The 21,833-nt window shown below is 35.1% G+C and overlaps 2 protein-coding genes across 5 annotated transcripts in view; one reads left to right on the top strand and one right to left on the bottom strand.

Moving 5' to 3' along the window:
• Nrx-1 (neurexin 1) overlaps window positions 1-21,833 on the top strand; it is a 204,550-nt gene that overhangs the window by 159,592 nt on the left and 23,125 nt on the right. For all 4 annotated transcript variants that reach the window (XM_071698596.1, XM_071698595.1, XM_071698594.1 and 1 more), the window contains 5 exons: window positions 3,367-3,689; window positions 4,059-4,350; window positions 9,797-10,090; window positions 10,701-10,879; window positions 11,252-11,423. In XM_071698596.1, the coding sequence (XP_071554697.1) occupies window positions 3,367-3,689; window positions 4,059-4,350; window positions 9,797-10,090; window positions 10,701-10,879; window positions 11,252-11,423 (1,260 nt within the window). The remainder of the gene's footprint in view (window positions 1-3,366; window positions 3,690-4,058; window positions 4,351-9,796; window positions 10,091-10,700; window positions 10,880-11,251; window positions 11,424-21,833) is intronic.
• Window positions 5,247-8,438, bottom strand: LOC139768431 (uncharacterized). Its single transcript, XM_071698602.1, has 4 exons — window positions 8,265-8,438; window positions 6,733-7,013; window positions 5,984-6,211; window positions 5,247-5,402 (listed from the first exon to the last, which is right to left on the bottom strand). Exons 2-4 carry the CDS (start codon window positions 6,999-7,001, stop codon window positions 5,396-5,398), a joined length of 504 nt encoding a protein of 167 aa, XP_071554703.1. The 5' UTR covers window positions 7,002-7,013; window positions 8,265-8,438; the 3' UTR covers window positions 5,247-5,395.

Here is a 21,833-nt window from a genome sequence, read left to right as displayed (position 1 = left end):
TTCCGTTTATCTTTAGGACCCAACTTTAAAACGTCAAGAAAAAATTTTGTCGTTATTTTTTATGTACAATAAAACAACATGTAACACCTTAGATTAGTCTACATACTTTTTAAGTCTGAAATTGGCAGATGTTCTTTTTTCATATATGTGAAATATAATTATGTAAAATTTAAGTCTCATGGAGTATTCTTAAAAAATATTTTTACACATGAAAGATATCTTCGGATGGTTCGTCAAGCTACAAGAGTAATTGCGTCAGTTTGGTCGCTCCATGGATCTGAATAATTAATGAAAATCGCTGAGAAAGTTTCGCAAGATCGACGAGCGGGCGCACGAAATTAAAAATTTCTCGGGCAATTTTTCACGTAAGTTTTCGAGACCTCTCTCATCGCCACTCGCCTCGTAAGTTGTGTAAATGGGACAAATGGCAAATTAGAAACTACTAGTTTATTGCAAAATACTAGTTTCCCGAGACTAAAAACTTGAGACATACGTTACGGCTTATCTGACACTTTAAACTGTCGATATAGGCAATATTACAAAACTTAGAGAGATTGATGTCACTCTATAGTAAAACGAAGAAAAAAAAGAGAGAGAAGCAGAGAAATATTTGAATACAGATTTTTCAAGTATTTTGTATTTTTATATACATAAAATATATAATATGTATTATTTATACTTTTTTCAATAGAACTGCAAGCTTTTATTCTTTAAATAATATAAATTAAATAGTATTTGTTTAATGCTTATAAAAATTTAATACTGATTATTATTGGATTATTCAATAATTGATTACGAATAATTGATTACAGTCGGTTGTAGTATATTCTGAATGTTTATCTAAATTTTGAATAACATATACGAAATTAACAAACGATTATTTAACGATAAAAATGATTTTTTGCTTAACGCGTATCTGACAAAGAGAATCACCGAATTGCATTTTTCTGCTATGCGACATTCATATGTAGATTTCATAATTTCGTTGCACAATCATTCTGAGCGAATTAATGTGTAATTATAATAAAATAATTAATTATACAGTCTCCCGCATATGCAAATAAGAGTATGTAATTAATATAATACAAATAATTACCAGTTAATGAATAGTTTCCTTTGTGTGCTTGATCAATTTCAAGAAACGGTTAAAAAAATTGCACTATCCTGTTCGTTTTTTAGGCATTACTATATCGCGGCTTCAATTTTGATAGAGCTTAAAACTTCACCTTTTCCGATTGCACTTCCTCTATCGGATAAATTACAAGTTTCCCGCGGGTGCTCTCGCGCGACCCTCCTGCAATCACAAATTCAAAATGCATCGCGCAGTGCGTCCGCTTTTGCATTCCGTCGGCGACCCTTCGAATCGAGACACTCTTATGAATGCTAATCGAAGATTTTCCAAGGCTGCGATTGTTATTGCACCTAGTAGTCGTGAAAAATATATCAGCAGACGGAAATTCTGTTTGTAAATGCTAGAGATATGTTTGTCAGTATCAGTCATAAAGCACATCGCTGGGGCGATCGAGCGACAAAGTACAATGAATGAGATATATAAGGCAGATTAATTTTTAAGTAGGGGTAAAAAGACATTTTATGAGTGAAGGAGAATGCTCCTGCTTAGAACCTCCTAAAAAGTAACGTCCCCAAACTCAATATTTTTATAATGAACCACGGAAGTGAAATTTTGTGTAAAAAGAAGTTTTACTCTATACGTTTTCGGGTATATTTTGCGCCACTCCGAGCAAGCGTATGATCAATAGCAGAAGCACGCGTTTTCTTCCATAGATTCCACCTTCCACCCAAGGCAAAGAACTATTCTCGTCCGTGCGCGCGAGCGCGTTTCCGAGACCGTCGATTTTTCTCTGTTTACGTCGATTCGCCGATCGTATTATTTACGAGCGGTAGATACGAGTCAGTGCCATCGATTTTCCGACATCCAGCGAACGGATTACAAATCGTGGGCATGCAAATGCGCTTTTTATCGAGCCGACTTCTCGAAATGCTCTTCACGCTGCCGCCGGCTGCGCAACGAGAAAAGTGCATCCGGAATCGGCGCGATGCAATGGCGGGGGTCGACGTCTGCGACATTCGAGGCACTCCGTCGCAAAAGCGACGTTTCAAGTATAAAGTAAATTATATCCCCCGCGCGATTCCATCAACGATAAACCGCTTCGCAGAAATTCCTTCGGGACTCTCTCGTTGCGCGCAAATTCCGCGGTTAGCGAACGACGGACGCGCTATACGGATGAGCAAACAATATCGATATATCGGGGATCTTAATACGATCCTCGTGGGAGTCAATATTTTTGATACCGGTATTATCCGTTCGATAGCATCGTTACAACCGTTTGCGCCTTTGCCAATATCGCGAGCATCGTGTCGGTAAACCATTAAGGCCACTGTGCTTAAATTGACGTAAGACCGTATGGCTCGGGGAGGATCGTGAAGAATCGCTCGGGGAGTATCACACAACCAGTGATTCTATTTTAAATATTCCGCGTAATGTGTGTATTTATGCGAGAGATAATGTAAGATAATGAAAGCAATTAGCGATACTTGAGTGGAAACGGAACGCTGACGCAATTGAGCACATCCCGGTCGTATCTTATTAATATCGATAATATGAACCGCACGTGATTGGCTTACCAATCAGCCTGGCCCGAATCGGCCCCTGCAAAACAACCCCACCGCAGCGGCCACCGTGAAACAGCCACCCTCGCAAACCTGTCCCTCGGATCACCCTATTAAACTGACGGCGAGTGCCGGCAATATTGAGTTAGGTGGCAATAGCCTAAATTGCAGTAGCCCTGCACGGCCTTTACTTCGGCGCAATCGATCGCGCTGGGACGATAATTGCTGCACAGCGAAACACATGTGGTTCCTGTCTTAAGCCCAGCGTGGTTCAATAGTTCACTTTAAACACCAAAGTTTCATGTATTTACAAATCTTTGCAAATTTCGATCAATTTATTCTTCATCAAATTCTCTCGCAAACACTCGAGTATATATAAATACTCAAGTAAGATACAATATACTATACTGTATATCGAATAAAAAAATAAAATCTAAAATAAAAAATATCATTAATACAATTATATGTAATGCATTTTATTGGATTTAAGATTTTCAATATCGAAACGCAGTAATAAAAGAATTAAGTTTGTATGTTTTAAGAATTGAGAAATGAGGTGCGCATAATTATTACTAGCGCAACTCTCTGACATCGTTATTTTTATTTAAAAAGCAGATTTAAGCGATAAGACTGTAAATGTTTTCCAAATTTCGGTATTTTCCACTCAAACTTAATTCGCGTTTCAATCCCTTTCAAATTCAAGTGACGAACTAACTTGTTTGTGCGCGAATCTAGCGGAAACGCAGCTGGGGAAGCAGGGCGTCTTGGAATTCCGCACTCTCCATGTAGGCGGATATCTTCACGCGGGCGAGGACATACCACATTTTGTGGGCCAGCTGCAGCAGATCTGGTTCAACGGATATCCATACTTGGAGATTGCGCGCAGCGCTGGAAGCCATCAAGCCTCACATCAGGGCGTCACGCCCATCATCCGCGTCACCGGCAAGTTTGGGAAGAGAAACCATCCGGTTCACCATCCGGCGACCTTCACCTCCAAGCACACTTACGTAGGTCTACCGGTGCTCAAGGCGTACGTGGAGACCAACATCTATTTCCAGGTGAAAATTGATATTTTTCTTGCGAGTCATGGGCACTAAGCGATTCTGTTGAGTCACCCAGAAAATAATCGCGAAGGAAGGTTTATTTTTTACTGTGTTTTTCCTAATTTTTGGTAAAATCTTAGTTAGCCAGAATATCTATTAATTATGTAAAATTAATTATGTAAAGAGCTCAACGCGCCTTGCAGATGCATCGCAGCAACTAGTAAAACGTAAGATCGTAGGAAATTAGAAATTATTAGATTTTTGCACGTTTAATAATCAAATGATGGAAGTTCTATGTTCAATCGTAAAAAGGATATAATTCAATGAAATTGCAGAGAGAAAGAGAGAGAACTCATTGCCTTACACTTATAAATTACTTTTCAGTTCAAAACTCGCGAAGCAAACGGCTTGATCCTTTACAACGCCGGAAGAGAGCACGATTTCATTGCGGTCGAGCTGGTAAACGGACACGTGCACTACGTGTTTGACCTAGGCGACGGAGCTGTCAGGGTCAGGGACACTTCGAAGTCCAAGTTGAACGATGGCAAATGGCACGCTGTCAGTATCGGTAGACCTGCCTCAAAGAGACACACTCTGGCTGTGGACGATCATGTGACCGCTGTCAACAGTCAGGGCAGCAACGAGAATCTCGATCTCGATGGCATTTTGTATATAGGTGAGTAAAGAAAGAAAAAATAACATACATGTATATAGTTTAATTCTACATTTTAAATATTTACTTGCTGCACAAAAATAAATTTGATTAATATCACTAAATTAATCTAACGATGGATTTTGCATATGAATATAATTGGTCGTTAATATATATAGTCAATACTAAAAATTCTTTAAAGAATATTTCCTAATATTATTAGTTTATTTTTATATAACGTTCAGTTGTGATAATCTGAACGTCGCATTTTCTTTATTTAGCTCACCCGTTATGTAACGCGCGGCGATACAATTAATCAGGATTCTATTCGACAATTTCATTTGAGAGATATTACTACAATAAAATAACAGCGTGTACGCGATATTAATTTAATTTAATTAGTCAGTCGTGATTTACATTTGCAATCCGTTTATTGTGTAAGTTAAATACGTCATTTATGTATTGGTTTCTTAATTAGTTTAATGAATTATATTATAACCACATTCCCATTTAGCTTACCGTATTTGTCATAAAATCTGTTTAGTGATAAGACTGCTAACAAATGCGAAATTCTTAAGTTCTTTAATCTTACCTCTAAAAATGTTGGGTCACTTCTTTTTGTCTTTCATTATTGAACAAAATATTTATACACCGTATAAATATATCGCACGATTTAGTTCTCGCGCTTGGAAACACATTTATAAGTTTCAAAAATATCGATAGTCTTGCTGAATATATAGAATTTATCTTATGTATTGAAAATTACATATACGCGTGCGCGTATACCAGAATTTACTTTTAACTCCTTTTGACAATTTATAAAACTTTTATAACTAATTTTATAAACAAAATATAAGACTGTCATATCAATTAAATAAAATCATATTTGATCTGTTGAATATAGACGCGTAAAAAATGTATTAATTTAATATAGCACTTTATTAATAAAGGCGAAATAGTTGTGTACATTTTCAGTACGATTTTATATATAAGGTAAATACCGGCAATTGGAGAGCTTCAATTATTTAACTGTTTTCCTTTTTGTCTTCTTTCTCTTTGTCTATCTCTTTTACGTCCTATAACAAAAGTATAAAATTGATTATTAAACTCCTGTACCGAACATATTAGGAATTCGATAGTTATATTCCACAGATTAAGCTACTTAATAATTTTCGTATAAATACGACAATATCCTAAACTTTTGGTCATAATGTTTATATTAAAAACTCTGGTCGTACACAATTTAAGGTTTATTCTTTCTTAAACTGAATGCAAATATTAACAGTTTTAAAGTTAAGGGAATTATATTACGCAAACTAAACTTTTAGAAAACAATCCAATAACAGAACATTATTATTCACCCAGTTTTAGTAGAACAATACTTTTAAAATATTTAAAGCCGAGATTTAATCGTTAAAATATCTCATATCGAATATTGACAAGAAGAAATAATTTGTTTCAAAAATCTTTTTCCCATAGCAAAATTTTAATTCGTCAAAGAATTTATCATTAAAATTAAAATTTAGGGATTTCTAATGTAGTAACCATATTATTTAAATATGTATTTAAGTCGTGTATTTTCTGTTGAGAAAATATTACTTTTTTTTGTAATCAAAGATTATCATCAAAGATATATAAAAAGAAAGAGGTTACTCACATGACAGTTCTACAACGTCCTCTACTATCTTCTCTTTGCCCTGCCGGACAGGATGAAGGTAATGCGATAATATTTCTGGATCCAATCTGCGGGATGAACTCATCAGGCATCACGATATTATCCTGATCTCGCCCATTCTCTTCCTCATTTTCTCTCGCTTCCATATCGCCATTCTCAATTCGCGGGATTTTCTTCTCGTCTTTCGTCGATGTCACCTTTGCCGCATCACTAATCGATTTATGACCGTATAAGATTATCCGCATTAGCGACGCTATTATAGCATTAGCGATGTGCACTCGCCGTCGTTAATGCCTTTCAGTTCTGGTTTACAGATTTCCGGATCGAACACGTCGCGTCTCATACATTTTATTGACTAAAAAAAATTGGAATTAATTTTTTTACTGCTTAATTTCATGTTCTGTAACTTGTTATTTATTTTTTTAATCATTTCTTTCAGTCTTTTATGTATATATAAACACTTAAAATATTGAGTTGTCAGATATAGTTCTGAATATATTAGATACGATACATTCGATCCAAAAATGCCTTATATGACGTGTTCAGATTGCGTGACTTATCCCGTATATCGGACACGCGATGCGCTTTCTCGGAAAATCCAATAAACTCCGAGACATCCCACGTATTCGTTCATCGTACGTATCGAAAACACTAGTCTCAGAGTTCTCAACTAATCCATCTCGAGCCAAACGAACATGTCTTTAGGAATATCGTCGTCCATACATACGTACTAGTAATCTTTGTTTGAGTATTTGTACTCATTGGTGAACATCCAATTCTCGTCCGGCGAGACGTGACCCTTCAACAGTTGTATCTCGATTTGCGGCGCTTTAAACTGCGGATGCCCCATTCTCCATCTGTCTGGTATACCTTCCAGACTCCTCGCTGATTCCGGCCAGAGCCCCACGATCAACAATCTCTGCGGCCGGATGACCGACGTTGTCGAGAAACGAACGATCGACATTAGCAGAACGCAAAAGGCGAGATCGCGAGGAGACATGACGACCGATAACTTGTGAAAATAATAGTTATTGAATTTCCGCGTTTCGATTAGTTAGTTATATATCTCGTGACGTGCTGCAACGACTATGGCAACGTGATCAGCGAGTCCGGGATTTGACGAATTATGGCGATCCGCGAGAGTGATAACGTCGCTATTATCTTCTTATCGCGCGCCGAGTGATTTCTGCCGATTCTCGTGACGTTGTCTTGGCTCTTCGAGCTTGATTGCACCGACAAGCTCGATTGACAATTCGAGCGCTCTATGAATTCGCGCACTTTCGATAATGATGCATAGACGACTGCTTGAAAATGATCGGCCCCCGTGATTCGAACTAACTCAGCGAGTCGCACATCCGGCATTCGACCGCAGCGCACCCGCAAATGTAAGATTAAATTTGTGAGCAATAAGACCTGCCGCGTTACTACGGTTTAATGATAGCTCAACCGAGAGTATGCCGTTTGAGATAAAAACGATATTAGCTGATAAGAGCGCGACCGGTCTAGTTTTAATCATAAAAGTATAAAAACGCACTTGAATGTGATTAATCTCTATAATAATTTTTTAAGTCGCTTATACAGGATAGCCTTTTATTAATACTTAGAAGTTATGTATGAAGATGTAAGCCAAAAATGTAAGATAGAGCTTTCTTATAAAAGACTTTTCGAGAAGCTAAAATAACTTCATCTAATTATCTTAAAAGGTTGAAAAATTCAACATTCTATTAAAAGATGTATTAATATAACTAATATAGAATATAACTGAAATCGCTCTATGGATATTTATAAAATATTGACACTTTTATTTTCTTAGATGTACAAATATGCATCATGAGTCACAAAATGTTACAAATATATTCATATCATCTCATATCGTTCTACGTTTGATAAGGTAGCCTTACTCAGGGTAATTATTTATACTGTATGCCTTCGATAATGCTAGCCTTGACATATATTGTAAAGATGTAAATGACGATTAGAATTTTTTGCTTTTACGTCACTGGTCAATTTTCGAAATACTTGCGTGAATCCTCAACATTTTATATTTCTATTTTTTAGAATTATCTATAATACACTACTATAATATATGTATACGCGCCAATGAACCGTGACTTATCTCTATTTATTTTATGAACTCATATTTATATTTTGATTATCGGCGGATGAATTACTGAGCGTTATCTTTGGTGCTTTGTTTGTATAATCGTCATTATCACGAATTTTTGAGCATTATCGACAGTAAAAAAAAAGCTGATCGACTTACCTTATTAATTTAGGTATCAAATGTAACTTGATGCAATTTCTCTGTCACGATAACGTGTACCATTTCGACCGTTTTAATTTTTCATTGCCGTTCGCCGTTCCATACGATGCGACGCGGATAATTATTTATCGTCGGAATTCTTTGCGGTTCTGATGCAACTGCACGATTAATCTGAAGGCTACAGAAAAGAAGTAGACTTTGCGAAGAGATGTCACGTGACGATTATTACCGCGTTGTGTAAGCGGATGACTTTTCAAACAACAAATAACGTAGTAAATCCAAGTGGGGAATTAGTCGATTTTATCTTTGTAATAAACACATCTATGGAACCATTCTGTTATCTACAATATCTTGTCTCATTCTCCATTATTCGCGGTACTTACGGAAAGCAATGTCGCAACTACAGCGAAAAAGCTTATGATTTTAACGATAGATAATACAGTTTGATTTTCAGAACGTCAAGCATCACGATTTTACATAAACGATAATGTCGGCTAACAAAAAAGCGTTTATGATGCAAATATTTTTGCATTTCTAATTAATAGTGAGTAGATCTTTGGATGTATGTCTGGACTAACGATCCGAAATTCAGTTACCGTATCAGCATAGCGCGCTATGAATCACCATTAATTAGCTCCATATCATACCGTTCCCGTTGCTTAATTCATTAATAAATCTATCGATCACCGTCGGGCTGACATAAATTGGCAAATCAGCTATTAATTATTCTTCAATAGCGATTGCCAAACCGCGTCGCGACATCGGTTCCACGCAAAAATTGCAGCTGGAATTTCACTCCGATTGAACGTACATGTTCACTGTCGCATCAAGATATTCATAGTAGCTTCCAAACATAATGCTAGGATAATTCAAAGTTTATTATCGAAATTTATTGTTTAAAATTTATTTTATGTATTTTTACATGTTACAATAGAGAGAAAAAGGATGCTGCGGTATCGCATTTTGTTTTATCCGTAAAACCTCTCTTAAGTACATTAGCATTCTGAATGAGAGACTTTCGTACTGCATACGAGTTGATGGGCCGCGCGGTTGAGTTTCGAAGTTCCTGCACGCGGTATCATACGAGGTATAATGTGTGACCGTCGAAATAATTTTCGGCGATCCCGCAGGATTTATGACGGCGAGATCGACCGGACGTGTGGTCGTCTCGGTTCGTCGGGCACCCGCGGCCCGCGATATCCGCGATTGCCGAGAGGCCTGTGGATATCACAAGGCTGCGAGAGAGAGAGATGATTTCGATTTAACTACCGAATTTCGGTTTCGATATTTTACGTCAAACGCCGACATCCTGTCTGCATTTCGGCAATTTTATCTCCGACAAGCTCTATGTCGCGACTCGCAATGCAAACAGATGTAAAAGGTTTAAATGTCCGTTCTTTTGAGGTTTAATGATTAAGGGATATTTTAAATAAATTTGAAGACATAAACAGATATATTTAGTAAAAAAGAGAAAATTTCTATTTTTTTAAATCAAGGATGATTTCATAAAAAAGATTTAACATTTCTTTCAGGTGGAGTGGAGAAAACGCAATATGGCATATTACCAAAACAGATTCTCAGCCGTCACGGATTCGAGGGGTGTCTGGCGTCGTTGGATCTCAGCGGGGAAAGCACCGACCTTATTACCGATGCCGTCGTGCCGAGTTCCCTCGTCACATCCGGATGCGACATTTACACCAACCTGCATCCGGGCAAGAAATGCACTCATGATCTCTGTGCCAATCATGGGATATGCGTGCAGCAGTGGAATAGCTATATATGCGACTGCGACATGACGAGTTTTACCGGACCAACTTGTAACGATGGTAAAAGAATTGGAAAAAAAAAAGAGAAAATATATAAGGCAGCTCGTACTTGCACTTAAGAGAGAAAGAGAAAGGGAAAAGAGATTATCTGTGCTGTTCTCTTTACAAGCAGAATTGCTAATTAATTAATAGCTAATATTTTATTATGTGTTTATTAACAATGCTATCTCTCTTGATATCTACTCATACAACTCTATATATGTCGTATATATTTTAATAATACGGCCTATAAAGTTACTAAAGTTTGATGCTATTATCGGATTATTCTGTAGTATAATAAATATTACAAGAATGTGAAACTAATTCATAGTTTGGATAGAATCGATTTCTCTTATCGGATATATTTTCCGGGACGATAAATATTTTCCCGAATAATTAATCGCGGTTATTGATAAAACTTAATAAATTTTTTAGAAATTTGTCGAAATAATTAGAACACTTTTCGAAATACACTAGAGTTAGAATGAAAATTTAATTAATTTTAGTTATGCGGCATAATGATAATTAAACTGACAATACTACAACGAAAACAGTCTCAACAGGCATTGAAATTTAATATGTAACATATGAAATGTTATATTTTAACGACGGAATGTTTCTCATTTTGCAGAGGCTATCGCTTTTGAATTTGGAGCCGGAAGAGGAATTATCACGTATACCTTTCCGCCTGATCGTCGGCCGGAAATGAAGATGGATACTGTGGCTTTGGGTTTCGTCACTAGTGTTAATGACGCTGTACTGCTTAGGATAGAATCTGCATCGAGTAACGATTATCTCGAAATCGAAATTGTTAGTATATGATAAAATTGAATATATTATAGAGTATTATTATTTATTATTAAGTATCGTATATATGTGTGTATATATAATTTCTTTTCCAATAGTCACAAGATATATACATATATATATCTATAATTATACATACAATTTAATATGTATATGTATATATAGATATATTATATTATTAGCTAAATTGATTTTTTGTGGCGTATAATTAGATCTGTAATAAGAATTAGTATGTTATATATCAATTATTCAAGCATTCCCTTTAATCTATTAATTTATTTGTTTCTATAAGTTTCTATTCCAATGATTTAATCCGATTGGAATCAAGAACTAAATGTCACTGTAATAGAAATGAATAATTTATTCATGTCGCAGGTGGAAGGTAACGTCTTTGCGGTTTATAATATGGGCACCAACGATCATCCGATTGGCGAGGTTGGCGTGAAAGTTAACGACAACCAATATCACGTGGTTAGATTTAGCAGAACTGGGCCGAACAGCACATTACAAGTCGATGACTACAATTTGCAATCTAATCACCCGTCGGGTAAGTAATTTTTACATAATATATACCGTGGGAACAATACTACGACACGCGTGATAAGCTATCACCGATCGATCGTCTCGTCAAACTTATGTTCGACGTGCGATAAAAGATTATCTGCAAAGTGTCGTTAAATATCAAGTACAGCTTCAAATATTAATAAATATTAATAAGTTAGCACCACACATGACAAAAAGAAGAAACTTCACAAACTTTCTCGATACATAAAAGAGAGAATAAAGTAAGAAAAGCGCGATGGATGATCTCCGCGATTATTACGATACGTTTGTTAATTATGGGCCAATTCCTTTTAGCGACACAAGTCGACACAAACATCGTTCTATCCTTCTTGGCATTCAATGAATAACAAAGACAGAACGACACTTGTGTCGACTTGTGTCACTAAAAGGAATTGGCCCTATATTATTATAGAAATTACAATAATTAACGTGAATAAGCGTGAATAACATTCAGAGCGCAAGAACTGCGTCAAAGTCGATATCGCGCATACGTGCATTAAATGCAAGACGATCCAAACAGCACGAGAACTGCCGCGAAACTGAAGACGAAGCGGTCCCATGTGCTCTTTTATGAGCATCGTGGTGTCGGCCATTGACCCATTCCAACCATGGGAAACGGCCTTGATCGGTCGTTCACGAGGCCCGGCCATTGTCTCCTCCTTTTCACGAACGCAAAGGCCGTTTGCCGCTCCCACGGAAAGGCGTCTTGCTCGTGTTGGGAATGATTTATCGATTGACTGAGAATTATCAGGCGATTATCCGGAAACGCTCCTCCCTCCACAATTGCACTCGAATGCATTGTTGAGTCTGAAATTTATGAAGGTCTACACCTAGCTCTCTCCTTGAAGCTACGTAACATTTTTCGTTGATACGAGTAAAAGATTTAAATATATTTAACTTTAACACATATTTAATCCACTAATTTTTGTTCAATATCGATATTGATTAAATTATTGAAATAAATTAACTATTTATCTCTACATATATGTGCTACAAGAGCTAATATTGTTCATTCCATAAATCGAGATATTGATTGAAGGATTATTCTTAGGAACATTCATCTATTTTAGTAATTCCATTGTTAATATGATAAATACGGGTCTTCTATAATTAACGGATCAATTGGCTGAATATAAGCGTGTAAGTGCAGCTAATAAGCGAATTTTAAGAAATATTTTCATGAATATCATGCGGAAAATATATAGATACCAAATCGAGGTCACAAATTTTACAATCTTCTCTTTCAAAAATAATAATCCGTTTTATTATATCTGCATAAAAGATATTTTCTCACATGAAAGTTTCTTTCATATAAAATTGTCAGATTAAATTTTAGCTTGGAAAATCTGTTTCTTTTTTAAATGCTTGATTTTCTGACTCAAAATAATTATTTATATATTTTTTTTTTATTTGAGTTTATAAAAATCTTGTGATCATTATCACATTTCTATTACAATATTATCTCACACTTTTACAACTGTTATAATTACAAATGTGATATTTTTAATACTTTTAATTATCTGTCTTGATGCGCGCGTAAGATGGCATCCTTTTCGTTCCGTTGACAAGATGAAATCCTGATGCTTAACCAAGTGATCGAAGTTTTATCGAACACAAGCTAAGTTTATTTACTCTTGCAGGCTTTGAAATTTCCATCCATGATATGTTGTCCTGATAACTTGACCTTTAAAAAACGCTTTCGCTTTTCTAACAAGAAGCCTGAGCTCATATCAGTCCTATTTCTAATACCTGCGCGGCCGTTATCCTTTGAAAGAAATAAGGTGAATTAGTCAAATAGATCGATTAACTCTCACCAGTACCTTTATAAACTGCCTACATTAAAAAGTTGATCTATATTATTTTAATTGAAATTTTGTGTGATTATATTGAACAAAAAACATAATCAAGTAATATGATTATGTATATATACGTATATTTATTATATAATATTTATATATTTATATATGTACATCGCAGTTGGAATCTATAAACATTTTGTTTTTTGTTTTTTGCCCATGTTCTGCGCCTGAAACGTTGGAATATTAATTGCATTTTACTCTGTCAAAAATTTAAATAAACGCCGGTGAGCAAATTAATTAATTACTTTAAAGAGATATGTACAAACAGAAAAGAATTTCTACGGCAAACGGTACGTATTTAATTAGCAAACGGCAAAGTGGGATTTCTATTTTCCGTATGCAATTAATTTTATAATGTCGCCCATATATCATGTTTACTAGGAATTGCATTTGTTCGTGCTGCGGCCGCGCGCGTTAATATAATTAAGTGCCTCACTTAGTTATATTACTCAAATTGTTTACACACATATATAATAAACTGTCGGTTTACTTAATATAATTCAATACCCGCCTATCTACGTAAGCTTGCTAATACGGTTTGTTGCACTATTCAGCATTTTTTCTACCAAATATTCTTCTAACATTTTAATCAATTAATATCATAATAAACTGTCGGTTTACTTAATATAATTCAATAACCGCCTATCTACATCTAAGCTTGCAGATTAATACGGTTTGTTGCACTATTCAGCATTTTTTCCACCAAATATTCTAACATTTTAATCAATTAATATCAATAATATCATTTTTACGCGTTGCTTCGTGAAATTACATTATCTTATTTATCATATGGAACAAAGGCTTAGAACGATATTTTATGAGTATCTGTATATCAAATTAACTTGCGCAGCTCTATTGACTGTCATATTTTTTCATTCAACCGTGCCAGACAACTAGATTTACTTCGCCGTGTAATCAGATGGTTCACATATCTGTTCGCGTATTCCCGCACAGATATTAATTACGCTGCAGCATTGCGCGTAATAGACTGCGTTGCACTCGTTTTCCTGACCCAGGGAAATTTATCGTCGACTAATGCACGATGCATTTTCATAAGTGTACGAGCTTTTCGGTCCCGGGAGCATCGTTTGCGCAGTGCGAAACTCTCGCAAATACGCACTTGCGTTTAATATTTAACGAATATTCACCAAATCTCCTGTCTTTAACTCGATAGTATAATTTATTAATGTCGAATGAATAATTTTCACGCGACTAATAATTTCACACATCTAGGAAAATATATGTGAGATATAATTTATTTTTATATTCTTGTTACCCCTAATAGTATTACGTTTTATTGCCTGAATTATACTACTTGTTTGAATAGTTTATTTGTTTTTCTGTACGTTGAAGATAACAGAGTTATAATGCAAATGAAGAACAGATATTGAATTAGAAATATAGATATAAGATTTCTTGATCCTTAAGTGCAAAAAAACCTTATAATTACGAATTTTTTAAAATAAACGATTCAAGTTAAAGAGTTAAATTATTATACACACCTTTCAATATAGAGTGTAGAATATATTTCTAAATAAGCAAATGCTAAAAGTTACTGAGAATCTCTAAGGAAATCGTGTGTCACCTCTTTGTGTGGAATTTTCGTCGGTTAGACGTCATGGGAGACCTTTGACCTCATGGAATATATGCCTTTGTTACATTAACCCTTTGAGTCTATCGCCGCATCTGAATTGCCTGCTTAGCGGTGTCGCACAAGCGAAACCTATCTTCTGACCAACCTTGCTGTCGTGATAGCTTCCTAAGTCATTTGAAATTCTTTAGAATTTGGTAATTCTTTCCTGCTTTTCTAATAAAAGTTAATGACGCGAAGATTTGATTCAAACGTTTTGCAGAATGTCCTGAACAGTATAAATTAATTTCAATTGATAATTGTCAACTAGTTACTTTATAACTGATTCAAACGGCCGATATATTTTTGTTTAATTACTAGAGTAGAGATATTTGCAACGATAAATAATATTTTAGATAATTACAATGCGAGAACTGAGTGCTGACTCGAGAAGGAAACATATTTCAGTAATATCCTCATTTTTATATTTTTAAATTTATTATTGCAATGTTTATTTATATGGAGCCATAGCTTCGCGTGGCATTTATGCAAATAGATAAAATTGTTACCAATAGAGTAATGGTATCGAGAAAGAAAATTGTGGATTTGTAACATTTATAGTTAATAATTAGGGGTAGATTATTTCACGCGTGGTTTCAGATACCTGCGCATAATTCGATATGTCTATCTGTCTAATAAACATAAATGTAAACAATAATTGTACTAAATAACGCATTTATAAAATGCATTTACCCCAAAAATTTACCGCGAAGCTTTCTATACATATTGCGTATGCATTAGATGTCCTAGTCCGACGACTTTCATCCTGCTGCCTTCATTCAGAAATTCGCGCGAGCTTAGGAAGTTCGATCCTTTCTGGAGCACGCACGGTGCCGCGATTCTCCCTCCACCCCATGTGACTCGCATATCATGCGGCTTGCAACGAAAGCGAGAAGAGAATCCTCTTCGCGCTTTCTACTGCTCTGCTTCATGTGTGGAAGGTCGCTTGTCCCCAAGCCACGTATTCTCTCTTACGCGCGTATCGTCTTCTCGATTGTCATACAGGCGAAGATATACGTACATTCCAAAAAAAAGAACATAAATCTTTTAAGATATAGGTAATAAAACATGATCATAGACATCAGACGGCGAAATTGTTTCTCAAGAATACAACAAAGAATAATTATGTTAGATTGATGAAAAATTAAAAGCACTCGAAGCATAAGAATTATAAAACAACGTTCGGGCAATGCAGAATATACTTTAAAGTTTAAAGCATCAGCTGCGTGACAGATAAGTTTTCACTTCAAATTATATTCTTCTCTTGTTTCTGAAAACAAGATATTTCTGTTAGAGATAAAATTGTTTATCTCTCCACTTTCAACAAATTGTTATTCTTCAAAACGAAAGAGAATTCCGAAATATCACCAGAATCAATTTGAGTTCTATTATTCGCGTTTTAAGAAAAAAAAAGAAGAAAATACAGAATAATCGACAATTTTCAAACTGAACGATCGACACGCTGAGAACGGAATATACATTGCTCATTAAAGACATGGTCGGCAATAATAGGTCGACTACCTCAACTGAACCACCCTTTTGAGACTAATTGAAACCAACCCCTTTAGAGGAAAGCTCAGGCGGAACCTTCTTACGTCGCATGCATCTCTGATGGAAAAGGTCACGTGGTAGGCCTTTTTTCTCATTACATTCCTCGCTCTAGTGCCCGCGTGTTCAACCCCTGTGCCACTTCTTACCCTCCATGCTATCCTCGTCGTAAAATAGTTCGAACGACACGTGGTACTTGAATATTAGAATTCTGCGATTAATATTTACTTTTGCGACTGCATAAATAGATAATTTTAGATATGATATTCAAATATATGACTGGACGTGTTAAGGATATTCTTTTACCCCAATGTAGCACAAGTATGCGTTATGAGTTGATTTGTTATTTTAAAATTAACTTATTCATATTGTTGTAAGATTATGACATATTAATAGACGAAACAAGTAAAGGTTTATCGATCACGAAGGTGAGCGAGGGTTGGGAATAAAACCCTCGACATCCTGCGAGGATATCCCGTATATCCTCCTTGATCATCCTATCTTCCTGATATCTAAGTAGATCAACTCGCCTAGAAGGATCAACCCTTTCACTTCTATGGAACCCCGAACCTTCTGTAAACCATGTTATTACTAAAAAAAACAACCTACCGACTTTACTACTCGTAAATTCGACGAAATTAGACAATTCTCATAAAATTCACGCAACGCATCGTTCTTCTTTCAAATAATTTTTACACCATAGCGACATATAATAATTCTTTTGATAAAAAAAATAAAAGGTAGAAATAAATGTATTGATATTCCGCATAATCGAAATGAATCCAACGTTTTTATTCCTAAAGCGCGTTTTGTTATCGCGATAATAACGCGATTTGCGATGATTTTTCAAGTATAAAATTATTTGATAGCCACGCCTAGGACTCGAAGACGCTTCTTCGAATTCCATACTACCCTGGTCTCTAATTAAGGAACTCTATTCATGGTGTACCCTGGGGGTAATGTAATCCGCGTCCCTACGGGAACGCCTATGCATTCTAATGTAGGAATAATAGCCTCTTCTGCCCATTATTTCGCGTCGTTTTAACCCACCCATATGTACCATTGATGCTAAGTGAAAGTTCAACGCCATAAATGGAAGACTTCACCCAAGTACATCTACTTACGAATTTATTGTAGTTAATTACAGCTGTAAAAATGTGATGAAAAAAATTTTTTTTTTTTTTTCATTTCATTTAAGTTTTATTTATGTTATTATTTTAAAAAATGATAAAAATTATCTGATCGTAATATATAAATTTAAATTAAATGTTATGTCTCTGATAACATGTAGCATGCATTTATTATTGATAATTTTAATTAATTTTAACATTAAAATTAATTAAATTTAATTAATTTTTATGTTAAAATCATTGTACCTTATTTTCCATTATCTTATGCTGTTATTATTTGTTGAACTTATCAATAGCTGAATATAGCTACAAGGTACCTATAAAAAAACATTTTATTAAAATGATATATAATTTATATTGCTTATTACATTTAAACAATAGTTTTTAACAGAATTATAGGTTAAACAATTGTTTTATTTTCAATATAGTTAATCTCGAAGAATGACAGACAAGACGATACTCTTCTTCAATCATGGAAATGTCGGTCAGTCATAGAAGTCCGAGGTATTAAATTTGTGTTCGACATTTTCCGTCGTATTCTTATTTTTATTTATACAAATGCGAGCTTCCGTTTTTCTTAATCGTCTCATCAAGCGCGTCTTAAAGTTTCTTCCTGCGTTGCCCTGGTGTCCTAATACCCGATCGACGGAATTTGACCGTGGGCGAGAATCGTTCTCACGCTCGAGGCAGGATCTCGGCGTCCTCGACGAAGGCGTCCTCCGATATAGTCGAGGGGTCGTGAGAGGGTTCGAACCTTGGATCCTCCTTCGCGATCTTCCCTCCGCGCGCGGTATATAGACGAGGACCTTTGAACCCATAGAATTTCATGTCGATAATTCCCAGCACGGTGAGGGAGGCTCGATGTCGCGCCGAAATAATCTACACCGTGAAACAGACATTAAGCGATAGGATACTTTGAAATTTTTCTCTTCGATAGACTGTCGTCTTAAGGATGGGAGATGGGAAAGTCTCTGCGACCCTTCCGATGCGATTTATTTCCACGAGGGATCTTTGTAACATGTAAAATGCAATTATCTTACCAGTACAAAGCGAATAAGATCTGAATTTTTTATGCATCTGTGGGTTATTTACTAAAACGATATCTCTAGAATATGATATCTCTTCGATCGTTGATTGTTGGAATATTAGGGAAAAAATATGTTCATCTAACAGAGGTGACTTATATATAGCACAAAGTTTTCAGAGCTAAAACAATTTGGATTAATAAACAGTTTCTCTTATCATTATATGTCATTATCACATGTTGGATGAAATTCTTTAAGACAAAAAGATTGCGAAATCTTGTCCATAAAGTTCTTTTTAAGCGCACCTATATGACTTTCATGATGTCCACCCTCACTCGTGCTGCGTTGAAAAATCCAAGGTATCAAAGTTCTCGGAAGATACTATGGATCTCTTTTTCTTTTTCTTTTTTTTCGCGGAAAGGCAAAGCCTCATCCGTTAGGCTCGTGGGAATCGAAGGACGAGTCGCAACAGGCGTGAGAAAGCAGCTTCGAAGAGAGATCGAATCTTCTCAGGGTTACTAGGGAATCATTCGATGCCAAGAAGCTTCTTCAGGGCACAGGCACCCGTAAGGCCGTTATTAAGTAATCCCTATTAATTACGCTTCCGTAATTAGCCAGCGCGTGAAGATGAAGAACGTTGTTTACTTGTTGTTAATTTTTTCAACTAAGATTGCTAATGTAATGACATTCACTCGAGATTTCATTCGGGATTGTTACACATCAACATAAAATGCAAAACTTGAAAAACGCGCTTTAATTAATTCTATACATCTCTCTCTAGATTTATCTTTTAATTTCAGTTGGTATTAAAAGTATCAGAACTATAACATGCCAATAACTTATACGAGTAGTGGCGATGAATCATAGTACCCATGTGTATAACTTTAAAAGTAAAAGATAAAGGTTGCAAACGTCTCGAAGAGTTTTGTGACTGCTGAAAGTTTGATAATTCTGATAAAGAAAAGAGGTTTGAAATATTGATTCTCATGCACGTCCCCTCTTATAAATCTTTTTAGAAGATTACTGATATATGCTAGAAAGATATCAAACTTATTTTTTGAAGCAAATTCCTTAGCGTCATATGACTACTGTTGTCCCTATTTTTCTAAATTGATAGTTATCAAGAAATACGATTATTACGTTTAACTCTTAATGAAATATAATTTCTTAACTTCTTTAATAATTATATTTATATATAAATAATCTATATATGTGCGATCCCTCCTTGAAAACCATAATTACACGTAAAATATTTTAATTAAACATTCCTTTTAATTTTTTTAGGAAGCTTCCATTACTAAAATTATTAACTAATTAATGTAATGATTTTATTTTTGAACATTATATACTGAAAAAGTTTTGAAGGAAGACGATTTAATTACGGAAATTTTTCAATTTGCGACAAAATTTTGTTCTGTTTTCTATAGTTTTTTTAATTCTGTTTTCAATAATTTTTATACTTTTATGTTAGAAAAACTAGAAGAATATATTTATGTAAGAAATGCACAGCTTTATTTTAAGGAAGCGCAATTGCACTTTGTAAATTCGGAAAAGGTCGGTTTATAAAAAGATATAGCATTAAGTCATGCAAAGTTTTCCATGATGAATTTTAATGAAATTAATTTACATGATAAGTTTTGCCGAGGTTGTGTTTATGTGACATTGTTTCGCATACAGTTGCACACGAAGATCCTTTCCAAGTACTTCCATGGTATTCTGTTTTCCCAATAAGAATGACACGCTCGACTGATCTTTCTTGAAGAAGCGTCCATTAATTAATAGCTTCTTGTCGAAACCTCTTTAACAAATCAAACTTACCTTCTGCGCATTGTTCTGTATGATATTGACTCTCAATTGTTACCAGTGACTTGAGAGAATGTAATTAAATTAGTGTCATATTCATCAACACATTTTCTGAATGTATAAAGTAATATCGTAATTGTATTGATTCTGAACTTCAATCCATTCGCAACGTTGCGAATCTTGTTACATTACAGACTGACATTTTCAATATACGTAGAAATCACTTCAACAGAGTTACGAAATTTTTTTATACTGTTAATAAGCACAATATAATTTATTATATCGCAACGTATATCTAACGCACATTATTAGATATTAATAATGAGAGATTAAATCGATATTTAATCAATCGTTTATTAAAAAAAAACTTGAGATGTGAGTCATAAATCATCACAAAAACTCGAGAAATAACATTAAGAAATAATATATAGCCAGTCGTGAATTACAATTAAGCAGTCACATGTTCATGAGTCACTGTCATTCAGAATTTATCTTAATTGCATTTATCTTAATCGGAATGCGTGCTGCTATATCGTTCGTGAATCATTTAATTCAATCAAAGATAATTCTATTGATGAAGATAATGCTTTCCTATCTCTTTCTACATATAGTCTCTTCTTTTAACGTTTTAGATTATAATATACATATATATATAAGTAATGTTTAAAATAAAAGAAAACCAAATGTTTTATTCTAGTTTTCCATTTTAAATTTCCACGTTGCAATATTCTACTTGTAACACATTTTAAATTCTAATCTCTATGTAATGTCGTCGAAGGGACTCTGAGAGCTTTCTTGCATTACGTTTGCAAATGAGAATGTTCGGTACCGGCTATGGTCAGAATCCTAACCGAGGGATACCGACAAAAATTCACCTTTTCTATAATATGTGTGTGTGTGTGTGTGTGTGTGTGTGTGTGTGTGTGTGTGTGTGTGTGTGTGTGTGTGTGTGTGTGTGTGAATCGTGTCTCTCTCTCTCTCTCTCTCTTTCTCTCTCTTCTCTCTTAGTATGACGTTCTTGACGTTTCCTGACCTCCTGGTATTGGGTGTTCGATTAATTCGTGTTTACAACGTTCTTCACACCTCGATTCAGCCCTTAACATGTCATTAACGATGTCATTATCAATACGTTTTAATATCAGATGCAACCGAACAAAACGTAATCAATGCGGCATTTCGTATCTGTGCTACGCCTACTGCCGCGTGCGTGGATGGATTTTAGGTGACGTTGCTTTCTCGATGACATGCATACCTGATAGGAGGAGGCTATAAAATTTCCGTTAGCGCACTTTTTCGATATAACACAGCGTTACATAAGATGTATCCTCGGATAAGATGAACATCGTGATTGCAGGATTACAAATCAAAATTATATAGGAATTTAATTCGAATTTTCTA

The sequence above is a fragment of the Temnothorax nylanderi genome, unplaced genomic scaffold (assembly GCF_030848795.1).
Source record: "Temnothorax nylanderi isolate EJ_2023f unplaced genomic scaffold, tnyl_v1.0 TNYL_tig0016_pilon, whole genome shotgun sequence".
NCBI lineage: Eukaryota > Metazoa > Arthropoda > Insecta > Hymenoptera > Formicidae > Temnothorax > Temnothorax nylanderi.
The sequence above is the reverse complement of the archived record's forward strand: the minus strand, read 5'-3'. Positions and strand labels throughout refer to the sequence as shown.

What these genes read in the sequence shown, in the direction of transcription:
- LOC139768431 (XM_071698602.1), bottom strand. Translation starts at nt 7,001, where the DNA reads ATGTCTCCTCGCGATCTCGCCTTTTGCGTTCTGCTAATGTCGATCGTT. An exon ending in TACTCAAACAAAGATTACTA is followed by an intron (nt 6,212 to 6,732) that starts GTACGTATGTAT and finishes TAAATCGATTAG; the next exon opens with TGATGCGGCAAAGGTGACAT.